The following is an 18577-nucleotide window of genomic DNA, read 5'->3' on the forward strand; positions in this document are numbered from 1 at the left end:
GCAGATGACAATAAGCTATCCACATAGACTAATTGCTGCCACTTACAAATATTGGATTGAAAGGGGTAAATATTTATTTAGTTAAGAATTTAGATCAGTTTGTTTTCACTTTGGCATTAAATATTTTTTCTGTTTATTAGTGTCAGAGAAAAGATAATTATAGTACACCCACTTTATTAAAGTGTTGTAAACCAATAAAATGGGCTTAAATTGTTTTTATTGGCACAAAATATGTGTGTCCTCACGTGAATTTGAATGACTCTTGCATGTTTTGTTTGTAACTCGCCCAGATTGACAGCTTGGACTTTTTTCCCCAGTGCTTGTATGTTGAGTTATGTTTCACTGCAAACTTTTCTATCTCAGAAGTAAGAAAATCATGAGAATAAACTTCAGCCAAATTTTGACAGAAAGGCTTATACAACTATGCCTAGAGCATTGAAATTTATTTAGATACGCTGAAATTAAGATAAAGCTAAAGGCAAATTCAGTGAGATCCCCACCAAGTGGTGTTTCTGGCAATGTATGACACGCACATGCACACACTATATACACACAGGATTGTGTAAGGGATGAAATGAATAGTGCTGATACAGATTTGGCATTGTGGCTGCCAACCCACGGACAGGATTTCTATGTATCTCCTACTTCTCTCATCTCTCTCCTATCTTCATCTCTTCTCTCTCCTCTTCGTCTCTTCTCTCCTCTCTCTCTCTCACAGTCTCTCACTCTGTCTCTCACTCAGTCTGTCTCTCAGCCTATTTATTAACGAAAGAGCTTTCTCTTTGTTTGTCAGGGAGGATTGTCCTCAATGGAGATTTTCTGTGTAATCATCTGATTATCCATCAATTCCCTAAAAAGCCCCAGAGAGGCTGCATATCCACATTATGCTGAAGGGCACAGCAATGAGAGACAGGGGAAGGAAGGGGGAGGGTTTCCTGGAGGAAACGATCAAAATGGATTTTAGCTTCTTTGCTGGCTGCCACAGGTATCTGCATTTAGTTTGGTTCTAGCTTTATCTATTTATGTATTCCTGAAATGTGAGGTTCTCCTAGTTTCCTTCTCATTTCCCTCTGTCTCTTTCACCTGCCATAGACTGGGCTTCTAGCTACTCTATAATATGCACCTTGGTTTCATCCTCCACGCTGTGTGTTCTGGCAGTCTGAGAGAGTGAGAGCATCAGCTTGCATGCATTTGCATAGAGCCCTATGGAGATTGAAATTCAGATTGAATAGGTGTTTTTTCCTCCTCCTCTAGCTGTGCCTGGCTTGTGTATGACAAATCTGTTGCATTAACTCCCAGGGTAGGCCGGGAGCGGGAATGTTTGTGGAGCGACAAATTACACATCAGAGCTTTATTTAACATTCCCTACATGACTACAAGCGATGAACTATTAAGACGTCAAATAGAAGAACAGCTAGAGATGCAACCCTGCATGCAAAGATGTTAAAAACATAGGAGGGGCATAAGAAAGATGGCGAGAAACAAAGCGGGAGCTTGTATAAGATACTGTGTGTTATAATGAGATATTTCTTAGATAGTCTAGTTATGCCCTGTATCATAGTAGCAGTATAGTAGTGCTCACATAGTTTACATGTGATACTATTCTGATAGTTGACGATTTGGTTGTTGCAGAGACTGCTTGAACCCACTGTGGGTAACAATAACAATGTTATAGCAACGTCCTAACGTCCACTGTGTGCTGATCTGTTGTGTCCCATGAGGTGTGAACGCATTGGACCGAACACAAAGTCAGTTTGTCCACACTTGATTTTGGAGGAATCAAACACATGTCTACACTGGCCCTTTATGGTATGAAAGTTAAGTAAAGTATGTCGAGCCCAGCTGTGAACTATATTGCCACGGTGCTGCACAGGATGTGGAAAAAGCATGTTGTCACCACTAGTTGGTAGTACAAGCCAGCACACAAGATTATTTGTGTGGGTGCAGTTACTTTTAAGTAAAAGTTGGGGTGCAATGTAATTTGGCTCTGCCTGGCAGACTGAACAAACCCAAAGCCTTAATGTTAATAATTAGCCTATTTACAATTCCATCAGAAAAATATCAAAGAGAAAAAAAAGCTGTTAAATGAAAATTAATCCAAATTGCTTCCTTTATATTAAATGGCTGGCATTTTTTTTGCCATTTTTGGCTACTATCGTATATAGAGATGTACAAAAGGCCTTATTCGTCTGTCATGGTGGACCAATCAGATTTTCTTGGACTTCCTCAGGTTACTATTTTTTTACTTTTCCTTTACAGTGTCATTTGCCCATTATGCTGGTTCCTATTTTAAATCGTTTTACCCAGACTTTCTACTACCAGAATATCCTGCAGAAGGGCATAGAAACTATAAATTCTAAAAAATTCAATATGACTGCCTTTAATAAATTGGTTCCCAACCTTTTCTGCCTTTGATTTCTTAATACAAAGCCTCGTCAAAGATTGCATACCTGTAAGTTTTGATTTTCTCTGGCTGACTTTAAATAGTTTTAGAGGTCTGGAGGGGTAAAACTACACACAATCATTAGAGAAAATTCCAAAAGAAAACTACTATGTGTAATAGAATTGTATCAAGTTGTAGAACTGCTCTAATGGGTGAATGATCATTTCATTGGGTTTCTTTATGAATATATGGATTTATGACAAATTTTATTGTATGCTTCTAGGCTAGGTGCCACTGGTACCATATAGTAGAAAGGCAAATTTATTTTATTATTGTTATTATTTTTATTAAACTGTAGCAAGGTTGCTCAAGAGTGACCAGGTGGCTAGTTATCATGCTGGCTGTCATTTGTACATCTCTATTCATCATCTAGTGAATGGCGTGGCTGCTCTAAGTGTCAGCAAAGTGCAACTGAGGATATTCAATAGACAGAGAGAGGGTGCTGACTGGCCTTATTGCACCATTTGCCTTCTGAGGGTACAAGGGAACACAGTGGTTGGCCTGCATTCATTGTAGTCCAGGCATGTGATTTTCTCTCCTTAGCTTTTCCATCCCAGCCCAATTGACCCTATTTCTTGCCTTGTTCTGGCCCACCTCTGCCGCACACTGCTACAGCCGGGTCATTGTCCTGATGATAAGTGCGACATCCTGTTGAGTGAAGTGCCTAGAGGCATTAGTCCGGGTTTGAATAGAGGGTAGACATCGATGCACAGATAGGCTACGTGTCCAGACAATGGAAAACGCCAGTCTGAACAGGCTCTGATTAAATAGATGGTGATTGAAGTTTCACTACAGACAGGAGGATAACTATAGCCTTTTCCCAGGGGTGGAGGTTCAGCTTTGTCTTGATTCCAATCCCAGACTTGTTCTTTTGTTTTGTGGTAGAGTAAACACCTTTCTGCTTTTATCTTTTTGTTGATCTGACTTGTACACTTGTACATCTACTTTTGTACATCCAACCACATATTTTAACACATTTTCTTCCCAACTAAGAGAACAGTTGGGCTACACACATGATAGTCGGACTCATTTGGCTCAGTTCCTGCTTTCTTTCACTACTAAAACATGGGACTTGGAGCTTACGTACATGAAGATGTGCAAACTAGGAAGACAAGATTACTATTCTTTAAATAGACATCAGTGAGGCTCAGACTGGATTGCGAGAGTGTCTTCATTTTTTGTGAAAATTAAAGCAAAATGTCTCTGTGCACATTGCACACCTGTCGTGAGAGCTCTTATCCCAGATGCAGCAGAATAGAAATAGGCAGGCGAATTGTGCACATCAAAGCACCAATCAGTAGCTCTACTGCCAAAGCTGGGATACCACTCTTCACTGTCCCGTTCCTCTCACTAGTCTTTGTTCTGTCGCCACATCCTCCTCAACACCACCTTTCACAAGCTGAATGACTGTTTCAAACCCATTTCACAGCTTCTAGCTTGACTAATATTCCTCTGCCATGTGTTCCTCCTCCATTACTATCCATGTGACATGTCTGTGATCTCTCTCTATCTCTCTCTCTCTCTAAGTTTGTGAGCATGTGGGTGTGAGTATATAAATACGTGTTATGATTTTCACTGTTAGACTGTCTGAAAGCACCTCTTGTCTACATTCTATAAAGCAGTTTTCTGTCTCGGCCTGTCTGAGTTGCTTCTGATTGATGTGTAAAATTGGACTGTTTTTGCTCCCATATATTCCTGAGGCGGGAGATCTGAGTGAGTTTCTTTTTCCTTGCCTCCTGAGGCACACAACTGTTTCATGTTCTTGTGGGTTGGAGTCAAACGGAGTACTACACATGAAGGCACACACTGCAGGTTGCCATAGATTGATCTGCTGCTTTTTGCTTGTTTTCGGTGCTATCTGTATTTTTGTGTATATGTCTATGTGTGTTGTGGGAAGTGTAAAGCCTGCTGCCTGTGATGAATTGCCACAGCAGTGGAGACAAATTTGGACGTCGAGGAACGTTGGTTTTGCTCAGAAATTCATGCTGCCTCTCCGCTCTGTGTAATGATGAAGAACTGGGCACATATCAGCCAGAGGAGGAGTGCAACTGTTGCAAATGAAAAGCACAACAAATGCACACAGAGGCTGGCAAGGAAGTGGGCCATGATATATTCACTGTGTGTGTGTGTGTGCGTGTCCGTGTGTGTTTGTAGTCGCATCTTGGCATGGGGGTTGGGTACAACCACAGCCCACCACCCTAGGGACCCTCTGCCCTCAATACAGGAGCCTCAGTGTAGAGGAGGGTTTGCTGCAAAGGGACCATGTACTATTGAGCTGATTGACAGCTTTTGTAGGTCTGCAGAAAACCCACCATGGTGCTGCATGGTACTGTATGCATGAAATAAGTTGAAAATTTAATTTCATGTAGCCATCTGACAGAGGTGACAAGCTTCAGCGGCTGATCACTGACTGGAATCCCAGTCCTCTGATAGCTTTTGAAATAGATAGCATTATGTGTGTCTGTACATATTTAAAACATATTACACAGTAGGTTTGGGCAATTGGATTAATATATCAGCAGTTGGCCTAGGCGATCACAGGTTGTTGTGGTTTTTGGTGGGAAATTTTTGTAATTTAGTTAATTTGATAGTCTGCTTCCGAAGAACTGCTCAGCAGCGCATTACTCTCACTGAGCCGAACGAGTGTGAGGAAAAAATGGCCTTAGACACAATATTTTTACATCTAACAGGTGAATTACAGTTCAAGGATTCAAGTTTACTTAATTGTCATTTACAAGATAGGGTTGTATAATGAAATTGAGATTGTGGTAAATTAATGCTACTCGTACAACAAAAAAAAGGGTTTATTTTGGTTTAGGCGACAGAGTTGCTGTTATTGTGCCTGGCTTAACAAGGCATTTAAAGTTAGGTCAAATAGAGAAACTTGAATTCACTATGTTCAGTGTATTTTTATACAACACAAGTGCATACCTTGTAAATACAATTCCAATTAAACTCAGGTGAACTCACCAAACATCAAACCGAAGCTGTGCCTTCTCCCCACTGTAAAGGCTTTTTAATAGGTCATACTATGGACAGCACCTGGCGCCTCCAGTGAACAATGGAAAGTAAAAATATATAAATAAAGGGCCCTTGGACAAACTTAATTGGCCATCATAGTTGTCATTAATAGTCATTATTATATTGAAATTTTATTTTAGATCCCTCCACCCTATTTACGTGCATAGAGTTATCTATAAGCTTGATTTAGAAAGGCTTTATTTAATAAACTTAAAAGTCAGTGTATTTAAGTGCAGTATAATCATATTTAAGAGGCTGCACATTTGCACCCTGGGACTCTCTTCTCAAAAAGGTAGCCAGCCTGTCCGGGTCCTCGTCTACACGATTGGCCATTATTGAAGTCTGCCCCAGCTCAACCTTCTGGCAATATATGCCTCCTGCTGATATTACACTCTTTCTGGCCCTATTTCCAGTTTGATTGGTGATGTTCTGGATTTCACATATTCCTCTGTTCACCAAAATTGTAAAAATGTGATTGCTATAGCCATGTTTGCTTTAATTTGTGCTTGTGCCCAGTTTCACAAAAACAGAGTCCCATGTGTTAAAATAGAATGTGATGACCTTTGGCCCAGTAGAGGGCCTGATAGCACCACAAAGTCCAGTCTTTTATATATTTTATATATTTTTTTCTATGTGTGTTATTTATTCCACAGGGAATTCAGACAAAATAGAAGGACTGAGAAAAACACACATAACCTTAATCAGAGCAATGTCCTCTCACCCTTCACTAAATCAGGTGTGGGACCCAGCAGTCACACTGTGCTACCGTGGTACAACTAGACCTCTATGAAGCCAATAAAGTTATAACAAATTTTATAGCACATCAAACACTACACGCTTAAGCACAGTGTGTTTAACTAAATGGGTACATATAAAATAGCTTTATTAATAGTTCAGTTTTACAAAATATGGAAGTACCAGATCTTAACACGGTTCGCATTTATTCTTATCAATAGTTTCAGTAAGTGTCAGCATATTTGCTGGCATTGTTTGTACATGGCTACACTCATCAAGAGTACTTAATAACTCATAGATAGAAAAGTGATCATCTAAAATTGGTGTTTTCTTTACATATCATTTAAAAAAATTATAATTAAACACAAGGTTAAGGTTAACATCACATCACAGTTAACATCACATCACAGAAATCTAAACTAAACAACAAACTGAGACTGATAACTTGTGAATGGCATCAAGTAGTCGAATGTAATAAAACCCCCAGAGTTCAGTGGCAAACAGCCCTTCGCATTGGCATGGTGGTTAGCAAAGACCTCAAATGTTATTGGCAACACAGAAGCAGTGTTTAAAAAGAAAACACCCACACACACATTCACATTTGCATGACAACCACAGTATACACTTTTTATTGACAGTGTGTCTTCTCCTTGAACATTCCCATATACCTACTATCTATTTTCCTTCCCATCCACTGGAGGCTGTTTTCACTGCAAATCACTATCCAGGTCCATCATTCTGCCTCAGGTGTCAGGGCCAGGTTTTCAGCTGTACCAACACAGGGCATGATTTACATGTCATATCTGCAAAGCTTTCCCTTTCTACAATATATCTGCATTCTGGTGCTTCCCTTACTTCTACATAGCAAGGACCTCCTATTTTGAGTCAAGAGTATTTTACGATAAATGCTGTGAAACACCATTAGTGTTCATTAGTGTTCTATTCCAGTTTGACAGTGTACAGAAGATCTCTGAATGATTCCATTACTAGTTAATATCCTATATATATATATATCATGACTTTTTTTGTCAACTACAGCACATTACTACAATTCAATGCATGTCTAAATCTGCACACACCAGGGTTCACATTTGCACATCTACAAGAACCTGCTGACTTGTTCAGTCCTGGATTTGCTTGGAACTCGACCCATCATATATTGGGGCACTTGACTTTACTATATCGCTGTAGCATACATACAGTATACAGTATACATATGATATAGTGGCCTGCCATTACAAGTTCCAAATGGTTGAAATCTGTATGGCAAACTTCACCACTAAAAGAAACTGCACTTTATCTGATTTTGTTTCTTTACCTCTCCTCTGTCTTCTAACACCCACTCATTCTTTTTCTTCCTGTGTTTTTCAGAGAATGATGAGACAGGTGTGATGGATAGTTTGTTGGAAGCCCTACAGTCAGGAGCTGCATTCAGAGACCGCAGGAAGAGAGCGCCAAGACCCAGAGGTGAGTCTCATATCTTTTACCTACATTTGTACACAAACAAAGACACACACAGAAAACCTAGTACTCATATTGTCTGGAAGTTTTTCCAGACAATATGGGTACAAAGCTCTGTGTTTGTTTTGATTCCATTCAGATGTTCAAAAAGCACAATGAATCATGCTCCTAAACTGCCAACTGGATGAATATTTTTCTTGTTTTGTTTTTAAAAGCTAAGTGAATCGAATTCATCCTTGCCTTCTCATGCCATGGCTCCAAAAACTTTCATTTTCAGTCAAAATACACTCATTTGTTGTTTGCACACATGCTTGCTAGCACCAGGAATTGAAAAATTGAAAGAGCAAACAAATGTTGTGAATCCAAGATGGGATCTGAACCTGTTTGAAATTGATTGGCCATTTAACTTCAAGGGCAAGTGACAGCTGTGCCCTTAACTACTGTATTTCTTTTTAATGAACAACCGTTCTTCAGCGTCTGAATGTCTCCTCATGATCCTTTTGGTTTCTCTTTGTACTGTATTGCCATTATTTGTCCACTACCCTCCTTCCAGATAACCAGCAGCAGACGATCAGCCCCAGCTCCTTTCGCCAGGTTCTCAGGCCTGTTAACCATGGTAAAACAAAAACAAAAAAAACTACACAGCTAAAGCCTCAAGCATGCTCAGCTCTATCTTCTACCTGTTTTTGGAAATCAGTCTTCATCTCTCACATGTAATGCAAATTGCCCCTGACAGTTCATATGTCCTGCCTTTTTGTATGTCCAGTGGCCTTTTCAGTTGTCCCTTTGCCTTTTTTGTGACCTTGTGTGTGCCTTCTGAAAGTGTGAAAGGCCATTGTTAAAACAGTTTGAGGCAGTGTGATGTGCAGACTGCAAGAAGCAAGGTTGAGATTCTTTGAAAGCAGTGTGTGGGCTGTTCTGGCAGCTGAGTTTGATAAGGTTTCTAAGTAGTTCAGCAACTGCAGCAACCCTATGCTTTTGAATGCTTTTGGGATCTTTCATATTTTTTAAATCTTGCGTAAAGGAAGTGTCATGTCTTTTTACATCAAGCATGCAAGAAATTTTTGTCTTGAATTTCTCACCTATGTACTTGAGGTTTTTGAAGAGTGATGAGGCATGTGCAGCAAGATCAGATATATAGACTAAACAGTGTTCTGCAAATTGGATGAAAGCCACTTGTAGCTTATAGCACTTCAAGTGTTGACTGTGAGAAGCTCACTGAGTGTATTTAATGTTAAAATGACATGAGTATGTGTGTATAGCTATATAACTCCCTGGGACTGAAGATTGAATGGGATACTAATTGTACCAAATTAAATTGTCCTATATTATTCATGGTTGTGAACAGATATTGTGCTTTTAGCTATGGCTAAGATAAACAACGGCTTTCTTCTCTTGTCAAAGGTTTTCTACAATCATTACTGAGCCACTTAAAAAAATCAAACTGTAACCCTATTACCTCTTATTACTTGTAATTGGAATCCCAGTGGGCTGGGTACAGGCACACATGAATAAAATTATTCACGCTCAATCCACCCACATCATTGATGGCAATGATAAAGGGCCTTGCTCTGTTGTTCTGCTACGACTTATCTGAAATTAGATTGGAAAGGGACGAGGAGGAGGGAGATATACAGGGTGGGAGGAAAGAGACAGATAGAGGTGGCTGTAACATAAGAAATGGAGAGAAATGGTGTGAGGAAGAAAGATAGAGCCAGTTGGTAAGGGTGAAACTAAGGAATATTGTAGTAGGAAGAAAATGTGGACTCTGATGCTGTTTGTGTGTGTGTGTGTGTGTTTGAGAGGGAGAGTGTGTGAGTGTGAGAGAGTCAGTAAGTATAAGAGAGAACGAGCTAGAGCTGTGTTGTATTAACAAGGGATTAGAGTAAAAAGAAATTGCAGTGCGTGAAGGAGCTGCTGCTCAGTGTCCATGTTGTGAAAAGACCTCATGGTGAGTTGTACAGGTAAGAAGGTCCCGGAAGGTTGCTGGCCCAGCTGCCACCTGCTGGCAGTTTTAGACACGGCCTTGTTGACTAATAAAGCTCAAGGCCTTAGCCTGTCACTGCAGGCATCATACTCACTGCCAGCCTCCCAGAGCAAACACAGCTAATTACTTTTCTCTGCCCAGCCCCAGCACCAGCTCAGCCCTCTCAGTGCCCATTCATCTTAATTTCCCCCTCTCTGCCATCTGCCTCCTAAATAACACTCCTCCTCATTTCCCTACCATCCCATATCCCCGCTGTCTTCTTCTATACTCTCATGGCCTGACAATGGCCCTCCCCAAACATAATTGCCTGTTATTGGTATGGAGTCTCCACTTCTCTAGCCTCCTTCTCTCCCATTTCCCTCCCCTCCTTCTCTCCCACGGAGATCCAGGCTTTAATTGCCCTGGGTTTAGTCTCTGGAATGAGTGAAACCCACATGATGCTCTCAGTTTAGTTGGGAGGTGATGAAGTTTAGTCCGCGGCACACGCACTTAAACAGCTGCTTTCACTTTCACACCAACCTACCACCTCATTTTCCCACAGTTTTAAATACCCTTTAATAATTGATCTCAAGGGTGTTGCTGCAGTCCAGTGGAGCAGCAAAGAGAATTAAAACAGAAACATCTGCACCAGAAGATACCGTAATCAGTGGTGAAGAGAAGAGATTTGAATGGTCAGTCTGAACATGTGCGGTGTCATTAAGCTTTCGTAGCAAGGGAGACTCAAGTGAATCAGTCTGTCGTCTGCAGAGACAAATCTAATGGCCAATAGATTGCGCGTCTCATCACAAGACTGGAGTAGTTTGATTATGGCTATAGTGCTTCATAGTCGCGATGAGTGTGGATTGCCACACAAAATAAAATAGGTTTTAAAAATTTCTTGCAGTCTACCCTACTGTTTGCTGCACATCAAGTGGTGCAGATTGTTCCGTCCCTTCTTTCCTGCTCTCCTCCTGTTGTACTCTTTGGTTTGAGTTAGGGCCCTGGCCTGAGTTCCTTGCATTTTTCTCAGCTTCCTCTCCTCCCCTACCCCTAAATTGGCTCAGCACACTTTCACATGAGCCAGCAGCTAAGGTGTTTAGCTTGGTCTGCAGTCTCCCTCAGCACACACACACACGTACACATAAAAGTACGCAGACTTCAGGGGATAAAGGTAAGCAGGCTTTGTGGTGGCTGTGGCCTGGGTTAGGATAAGGCTGTGGGGCTCTGGGGCTCCTCAACACTCTAAATTGGATTGGGCTCCACAGAGTGATGGATCGATGCTGGTTAGCCACACAGGTGTAAGAGACTTGAATCTGCAAATTGAATCTATAAAGCATCCATAACTTTTTAACTGTGTCCTTCTGAAAAAAATCTCTCCAGGCACTGTCTGGTCATTTCAGCCTTTTTTTTTTTGCGAGTCCTCACCACAGTCTCACTGATTCCCCAGCTGGCATGTGCATGTACATGTTGAGGGGAATCACATGGCTACATTTATTTTATTGTATCGTTGTGTTTGACAGAGAGCTAAAAGTGTGTAAGACGTCACGAGCCAGAGGTGCTTTATGTGCGTGCTTTAATGCCATTCCTGGAATGATCCATTATAAAGAGTGCGGGGAGAAACGGGATCTATGAGGAAGTAAATGTGTCTGTCTTTAGGAGCAGTTGCTTCTGTCTTTAGTGAAACCCAACCTAAAAATGATCATGTGCGATATAACTCAACAAGAAGAAACATCAAGGTCAGTTCACAAAGTCAGTGAAGACCTAACAGCCCTTACAAAATCGGTATTCTTCCTTACTTCCTCTTAAAAGCATTAGCGTTTGCAACCTAAAAGCAAGCCTATAGTTATTGGAGATGTTGTCTGCTATTTATTTGCTGAGTCAACTTTATGACCCTTTTTGCTGAATTTATGTTTCTGTATATAATGTTGGATGCATCTATTCAGTGCAGACTTTAAATGGCTTGGGTATAGGTGGGAATGGTTGAAGGAGATGACTAATAGGCTTAATTTGAGACTCAACCCACGATGTCTTTCAGAGGCTGTGCTGCAGAAAATCATTAAGACAAAACTAGGGAGGGTGTGAGGTTAAAATGAGAAACTCAAAAAAGTAGGATTTAAAAAAAAAAAAAAAAAAGGAAGTTTGTTTCCTCCTATCTCTGTTTTATGTGCTCACATGTGAGCCATTTGTGAAACACTAGAGGTGAGAGTCAGTCACCGTAGCTTCCTAAGGCAGGGATACTCTAGTGGAATCGGCTGTTAGATGCTTGCCTTTTTGATTGGGCCTCTTATAGACTCTGATATAAGGATTCCACTGCAGGCTACTATATCCTGTAGATTGCATGTGTGCTTTATCATCCCTCTTTCACATTTCTGTCTGTTCATATCATTGTCAATTATGGGGGAATGCTTTGGATCCATCCAAAGTTCCTCAGTCTACTCTTTACTTTTTGACTTTGTTTTGTCTCTGCTTTATCTCCTCCCTTGCATTGCTGCTTTCCCCCAGACATGACATAAGCAGAAAAAGAAGGGGTTATTAAATCATTTCAGTGAGCCCAAGACAAAAAAAAAGAGCAGAGACGCTCTCCTCCCAAGATCTATTTGAATTGATGCTGCACGTCATTGTTTGAAAAGTGTAACTTTAGAAGTTGCTGATTTATCTGCATTTGGTCATAATACATCATCCACACGTCACATACGGCCTGTGCGTTTTTCATTACAGTGACAGATTATTGCCAAAGAGCTTCTGTTCCTCAACACCGAGTGTTCAGTCTCCCACTTTCACACGTACATGCTCATGCATACATGCATAGAAATTGTCAGCTTAAACACCCTGTGTTTTAATGATGTGCAGGCAGAAGGTCAAAGACCACTCCTGGGTCGGGGCATTAGCTGTGTCTAAGACTTGGACAGGTGTACAGCTCTCTGTATTCATGTCCACAGTCATCTGGCCACAGTGAGTCACAGTGTCTCTTATCGCCACATTTGATTGGTGGTTTAGATGTTTAACTGTTCTTGTAGACAAAGGCATATCCAGATGGGAAAGTGTACCTTGACCTGCCTTTGTCTGTCTGTCTGAAGTGCTGCACTTGGTGTGTGCGCGTGTGCATGTTTGAGCCCGTGCGCACATGGATTGAACAGATGGAGCAAGAGGGCACCTTTACAAAGTGGGTAGTGTAATTAGGTCCAGCCTGTGCAGTGAGACTTGTGGAATAGTAATTGAGGGATGTAAAGAGCAATGAACAAATGATTTCTTTTTTTTTTAACCTTTATTCAAGTTTTGCTAAGAACAATGCTCTCTTTTCCTGGAATGCCATGGCGCACACTTACTCAGTTACACTTTGTCACACATAAAAGTACAAGTATTTTACAGTATTTTACTGCCAAGGCCACTTAGCAGTTCTTCTCGAGTAGTTGGTGATTAATTGACCAAGATCTATTCTGCTGATCTGGTGATTGAACGAGCGACTTCCAGGCACAAGCCATCTTCTGTAACCTTTAGACCAGAGGCTGCAGCTAGTGTCTATCTTGGGATAACTGAATGGCATTTATTTGCAAAGACACCATGTGCCCCTCGTCTAATGTAGACAGCAATTACCATGAAATATATTTCTTTGTGAAAATGTTTGGTTATAGATTATGGTTTTCTGTGTAGCATGTGATCATGATGCTGTTTACTTGTTGTGTTGCCTTACAGCCGAGGACAGAGATAATGAAAAGTGGCTTTTTATGACTCCCACTTGTGTTGTTATTTAAGTCCTGCCTACTGAAGATTCAGAGGCCTTTTTCAATAAAACGTGTTGAATTTTGATGCACACACACCTATCAAGTTGTGTTAAAACAAATGACCATTAAATAATGACTGGCAAGTTTAAAAATATATTCATTCATCAAAATATACCTTTATTCATAAAATTGCAGTCACTGCAATCCATGCCAAGTCTGTAATGCAGGAAGATGAGACAGTGAAATTATATGTTTGACTGATTGGAGAGGTCATTGTGGTGGGTGAGAGAAGAGGGAACACAAGCACACGCACACACACGCACACAGACACCAAGCTCAGCTGTGCCCACTCTGTCTTAAAAAGAAAACAGATGATAACAAACACCTCTGCACTCTACTCCATGTTGCTCTTCCATACATCCCACGTTTTTAGCCAAGTCCTAAGCCGATCAGGCTCCTCAGATATCCACTTTTAGCTGGATTATGAGGAAGCTGGGTTGTAATAAAGGCTGTGGATCGTGAAATAGAAAGTGGTGTTCAGCATGTTGAGCCAAGGACCCTAATCAGCCCATTCTCACCAGCTCAGGCCCCAAACAGTAAGTGAAGCTGCTAATGTAGGATTGCTATTCAGCCGGCTTTTCAGATCCTCCCCACCTCTTCTTTTCACATGAACACTCTCGTCTTCTGCCTGCCTTGATACACACCTTATGTGCAGGGGACAGAGGCAGAAAAGCCAATGGGCAAAACGTTTGAAGATTTATCAGGGATTTAGTTTAGATACACATCTTAGCTTTTATAGGACTTTCCTATCTCTAATGTGCTTTTGTTTTCACTCTGTCTCTCTCACCTCTCTCTTTCTATGGCTCTTCTTTTCTCCATCCCTTTCTCTTATGAACCTGTTATGTACATTGATTGAGACTAGGCTCTTACATAGTACTCTAGTTAATAATGCAGTGAAGTGAAGTCATTTTCACCATGGCTTTGTGCTAATTAAATTTTACAGCAGCCTTATCGCCCAGCCACACACATTCCTGGTCCTCCCACATTTACCAACGCCAGCAGCCATATCACATTGCCGTCAGGAGGGAAAGAGCTTGGGAGATGATTATGTGAACTTCTGTTGTTATGGGAGGGAAATTAGTACTATCTCCCATTTCTATCTATGCCCCCTACAAAGGGGTGCTTGAATGTTGTCTCTGTGGTACCTTTGGTAAAGGAACGTTAGAACTGCTTTAGCAACATTTTTCATCATCATGTCACAATTCCATCTCATTACACATTTGTGTTATTCCTTTATTTGTTTATCTTTTCAGCAGGCTGTCCATCTGGTTTTGTGCTTCAGGCTAACGACTGTTCATACTGTGGGCCTTGAAAGAAAGAGCCACAGCTCTGTTTGCATGTGTTGCTATGGTTGCCACTAAGCTGTCTTGACTCAGAGGTAGAGGAGAGAATTTAGGTGGGAGAGATGAAAGGGGGATAATTTGTGATTTAAAATTCTACTCACCTTTCTGCAATAACCAATCTGTATACAGCCCCATATCCAGACATCATTCTCTAGTGCACTGTACTCAGAAATAGAAACAAACACCAAAGCTCTTGTTCTTGATGATTCCTAAGACTACTTTAGTCTGTAGTGATAAAACAATCATATTCTTCCAAACTGCTTCACCTCTCTCTCTTTCTCTCTGACTGTCATTTCTGCTGCCACTCTACTTGCTATGTGTCTCCTCGCTGATCCAGAAGCTCTAAGTGCAGCGACAGGAGTTTCCACACTGACAGAGCGGGAAGGCCAGCCCTCAGGCAGCAGGATCTGTTTGATGCTGGATTCCCCTCAGAGAGTGAGATTCTTTGCTGATCTGCTATTATATCACCCTTTTTTATGCCCATATACTCACTCATTCACACATTAGACTGTATACAGCCACATGCATTTATTTAGCACCTACAAACCCACCCACACACACACACGCACATACCACCTTGAAGACACTCAGCCTTGAGTCACAGGGCCATGTGTCTGTCTCTGGCCTCTGGGCTAAAGAGCTTCATTAGTCTGGCTCTAGTTTTGATTATCATCCTCTAAGGTACAAATTGGCGAACAAGTTCAAGTGATCCTGTGAAGAAATACTCACTATGGAACATTCTGCAGATGTATGAACAATTCACAAGCATGTTATTTTTCATGCCATACAGGAGATGGCAGTTTTACCTTAAACGCACAGGGGCGTCACATCAAAACAGTACCAAAACACGTAGTTTGATAACGTGATGAAGTAGCATGGGGTCAGTGGGAGTTGTGGTCTTCATTGTTAAACAACCACCATTACCGATGGTTTATCTGACGTGACTCAAGCAGAAATTGTGTTCATGGACTAGGTAATGTGTTAAATTTATATTCACATTACGTTTAGTCACATTCGCTGACTTCCTTACTCACTGTCCGACGTATCCCATGTTTCCCTGGAAGTTATAGCAGCTAGAGGGGATAAAAGGGAATGTGACGCCATTGACAGGCAACCAAATGAAACGTATCATTACAAAATCACGTGTTTTTCTGGGTTTTTTCACATTGTTGGAAACAAACAAAATATATAACATATGTCTAGTTGTTTTTATTCATTTTAATGCAAAAATGGTACATATTATACCTTTTAATCAAGTTTTCTTTTTCTCAGTTACCCTAACACACACATCTAAGTTCATGCATTTACTGTATGCATGTTTTTTTTGTATGTGCTTCTGAATATGTGCGTCACATTACTCTAGCTTATGCACCTGGGTGTGAACGGGTTCATTCACTGCCTCAGTAGGGGCGTTAATGTGTGGAGATGTAGCTTGTGCATGTGCATTGTCTGAGACTGTTTTTCATTCAGGTGAAAATTCCTAGAGCTGTTGCCTGCTCTATAATAACCATACTTGACATTTTCCTGTCCTCCAGCTTGTGGAGTCTAGCAGATGCTTTCCATTCCAGTTGAACCCATTAAGGCCTTCTCTTCTCTACTGCATCCACTGCCCTGTCCTTTGGCAGGGCCCTTCTGAATGTCAAAACTCACTGTTTAGCATCACAATAAAGCTGATACAGTGCAGAGGAGTAAGGGAAAGGAAATGGCTGCTTGCTGGCAAAGGCCATGGACAAAAAGATTATTTAAAAAAACCTTGCCGTTGCTCAGTCAGTGCTGTATAGCCAGAGTATGTTTGTTTATTTATTTTTTATTTTCTTCTGCATTTCTATTTCTGAGTCATCAAGAGACTGTACTCTAAATCTGGTCAGCGTTTACTTTTTCTTCAACATTATATACAGTAATATAGAAAAGTCTTTGAAAAGTCACAGCGATCAGCAGTGAGGTGCTGATCGCTGGCAGTAGACTTAAGTGTAGGAAAGGAGTCACATACTTTGACTCCGTATGTGTTTCTCTTTAATTCAAATGATAACTTTTCTTCAACAACCAAAATAACTTGTTAGAAACAGAATACAGGCAAACATATGATCTTATAAAACAGCCAACTTTTATTTTATTTTTAAGTGGATCTGTTTAGTTTTTCTGGGGTTATTTTCTCCTATGTTTGATCAGCTCCTTTGCCATACTACTGACTTGCAGATTGGATGACACTGAGGTTGCAAAGTTGTGTTGTTTTGTTTTAACAGTATTACTGTTAGAGTTAGATAGTAAACCAGATATGACATCTTATGTCATGCTTGCTAGAAAACCGATTCCTTGTTTTTGCCCTGCCACAGAGCATTCAATTTCTGAAAAGGGATGTAGAATTTCATTTTTCTATAAGAACCCTAGACATAAAGAAGAGTGGCTTTGCAAGCTCCATTGTTTTCATAGGTTGAATAAATAAGGCCCGAGCAGGGACCTCTGCGAGGACTCTATTGGAATAGCTCTGATTATTATTATGTTACGCAATGAATGGTATTTTTGGTGACCTAAACAACTGAAATTTGGCACACAGATCCAGCTGTCAACTGTTAACAGAGACTAGAAGGAAAGGAGATGGCTCACCCGTTAGCTACTTCCATAATCTGCTTTGGAAAAAAAATTTTTTTAGGATGCATTATTTTATTATTTATTATTATTAATTTTCTTTTTATGTAAAACTTCCTTATTTTTCTCAGTATTAGCTAAAGTAATAACCACTAACACTTTTGCTAACATTAGCAAAATTATCTGTAAACTGTGCTTATCACTAGTGTATGGTCCATGTATGTCTCAGTCATATATTCTTATAGATTTGATGTACGGTATATATAAGTCATCATACCTATATACTCATATTATATACCTCACCAGACTGCATCCAGTTTTTGTTACCAGTTACCTGACCCTGCTTCAGATTCCTCTTTAAATTATTTTGATTCAAAAGCTTCTGTCTGTCTCCAAACTTAATAGAACTTCACCGTGAAGTAAAAATTGTGGGATGCAGTAAAACATATTTTGTAAACAAGCTATATTAATTACCCTTAATTAATGAATCACATTAAAGCCCAGTGGGAACAGAAAAAGTGATTGACAGAATATAATGAATAATTTAGGGATTTATACAATAATCTTTGGAAAACTAAATGATAAAATAATTGATCACTTTAAATCCTAATGCAAGTTCGCATTAAATGGAAAACATAATAACCATGCCCAGTGGACTTGATTATTGTTTTTGGTTTTCAGACCATGGCGTCTGTGGCTAGTCTTGATTTGTGTACAAACCTGATTATTTTTCTTAACGGGGAGGTAATTAGCCTGGCTAGTTTGAATGGTAATTACCATGTCAGACGAAGAGGAAAGAGGCTGTCTAAATGTATTTCACAGATAGTTCTGCGTTTGTCCACACAGGCAACCACACTCACAGATACTCACTCTCTTACACACACAGTTTCTATTTTATATCTATAGCATGAGTGAACATCCACACTGTTATTTATAACGTTTGTTTTGATATAGCATACCTCACATTTGCAAGCTAAAATAATAGAAAATTGTTTATTTGCTTCTTCTGTATAACATTTTCTGATACTGGCAAAAACACAGAGTAGGTTCAGCAGGGATCTTGGCATGTAGCCAGCTGTATTGGCTTTACTGTTTTGTGTACCTCATTACTCTCACTTTGAACCTGTTTACACCTGGTATTAGAATGCATCTTGGGTGAGCTGATCACAAGTGGACAGTTCTAAATACAAAACCGCCCAGACGCATTGTGATCTAATCGCTCAAACCACTTCCGGAGGTG

General features: G+C 40.4%; 1 protein-coding gene across 1 annotated transcript in view; it reads left to right on the forward strand.

The window, feature by feature from the left end:
• The window catches only part of LOC118320903 (protein diaphanous homolog 3-like), a 145871-nt gene that overhangs the window by 89743 nt on the left and 37551 nt on the right, over positions 1-18577 (forward strand). Inside the window, exons 27-28 of the mRNA XM_035652025.1 lie at positions 7571-7666; positions 8214-8276. Of these exons, the coding sequence (XP_035507918.1) occupies positions 7571-7666; positions 8214-8276 (159 nt within the window). The remainder of the gene's footprint in view (positions 1-7570; positions 7667-8213; positions 8277-18577) is intronic.

This window comes from Morone saxatilis, unplaced genomic scaffold (assembly GCF_004916995.1).
Source record: "Morone saxatilis isolate NCDOM2014 unplaced genomic scaffold, NCSU_SB_2.0 Contig11, whole genome shotgun sequence".
Lineage (NCBI taxonomy): Eukaryota > Metazoa > Chordata > Actinopteri > Moronidae > Morone > Morone saxatilis.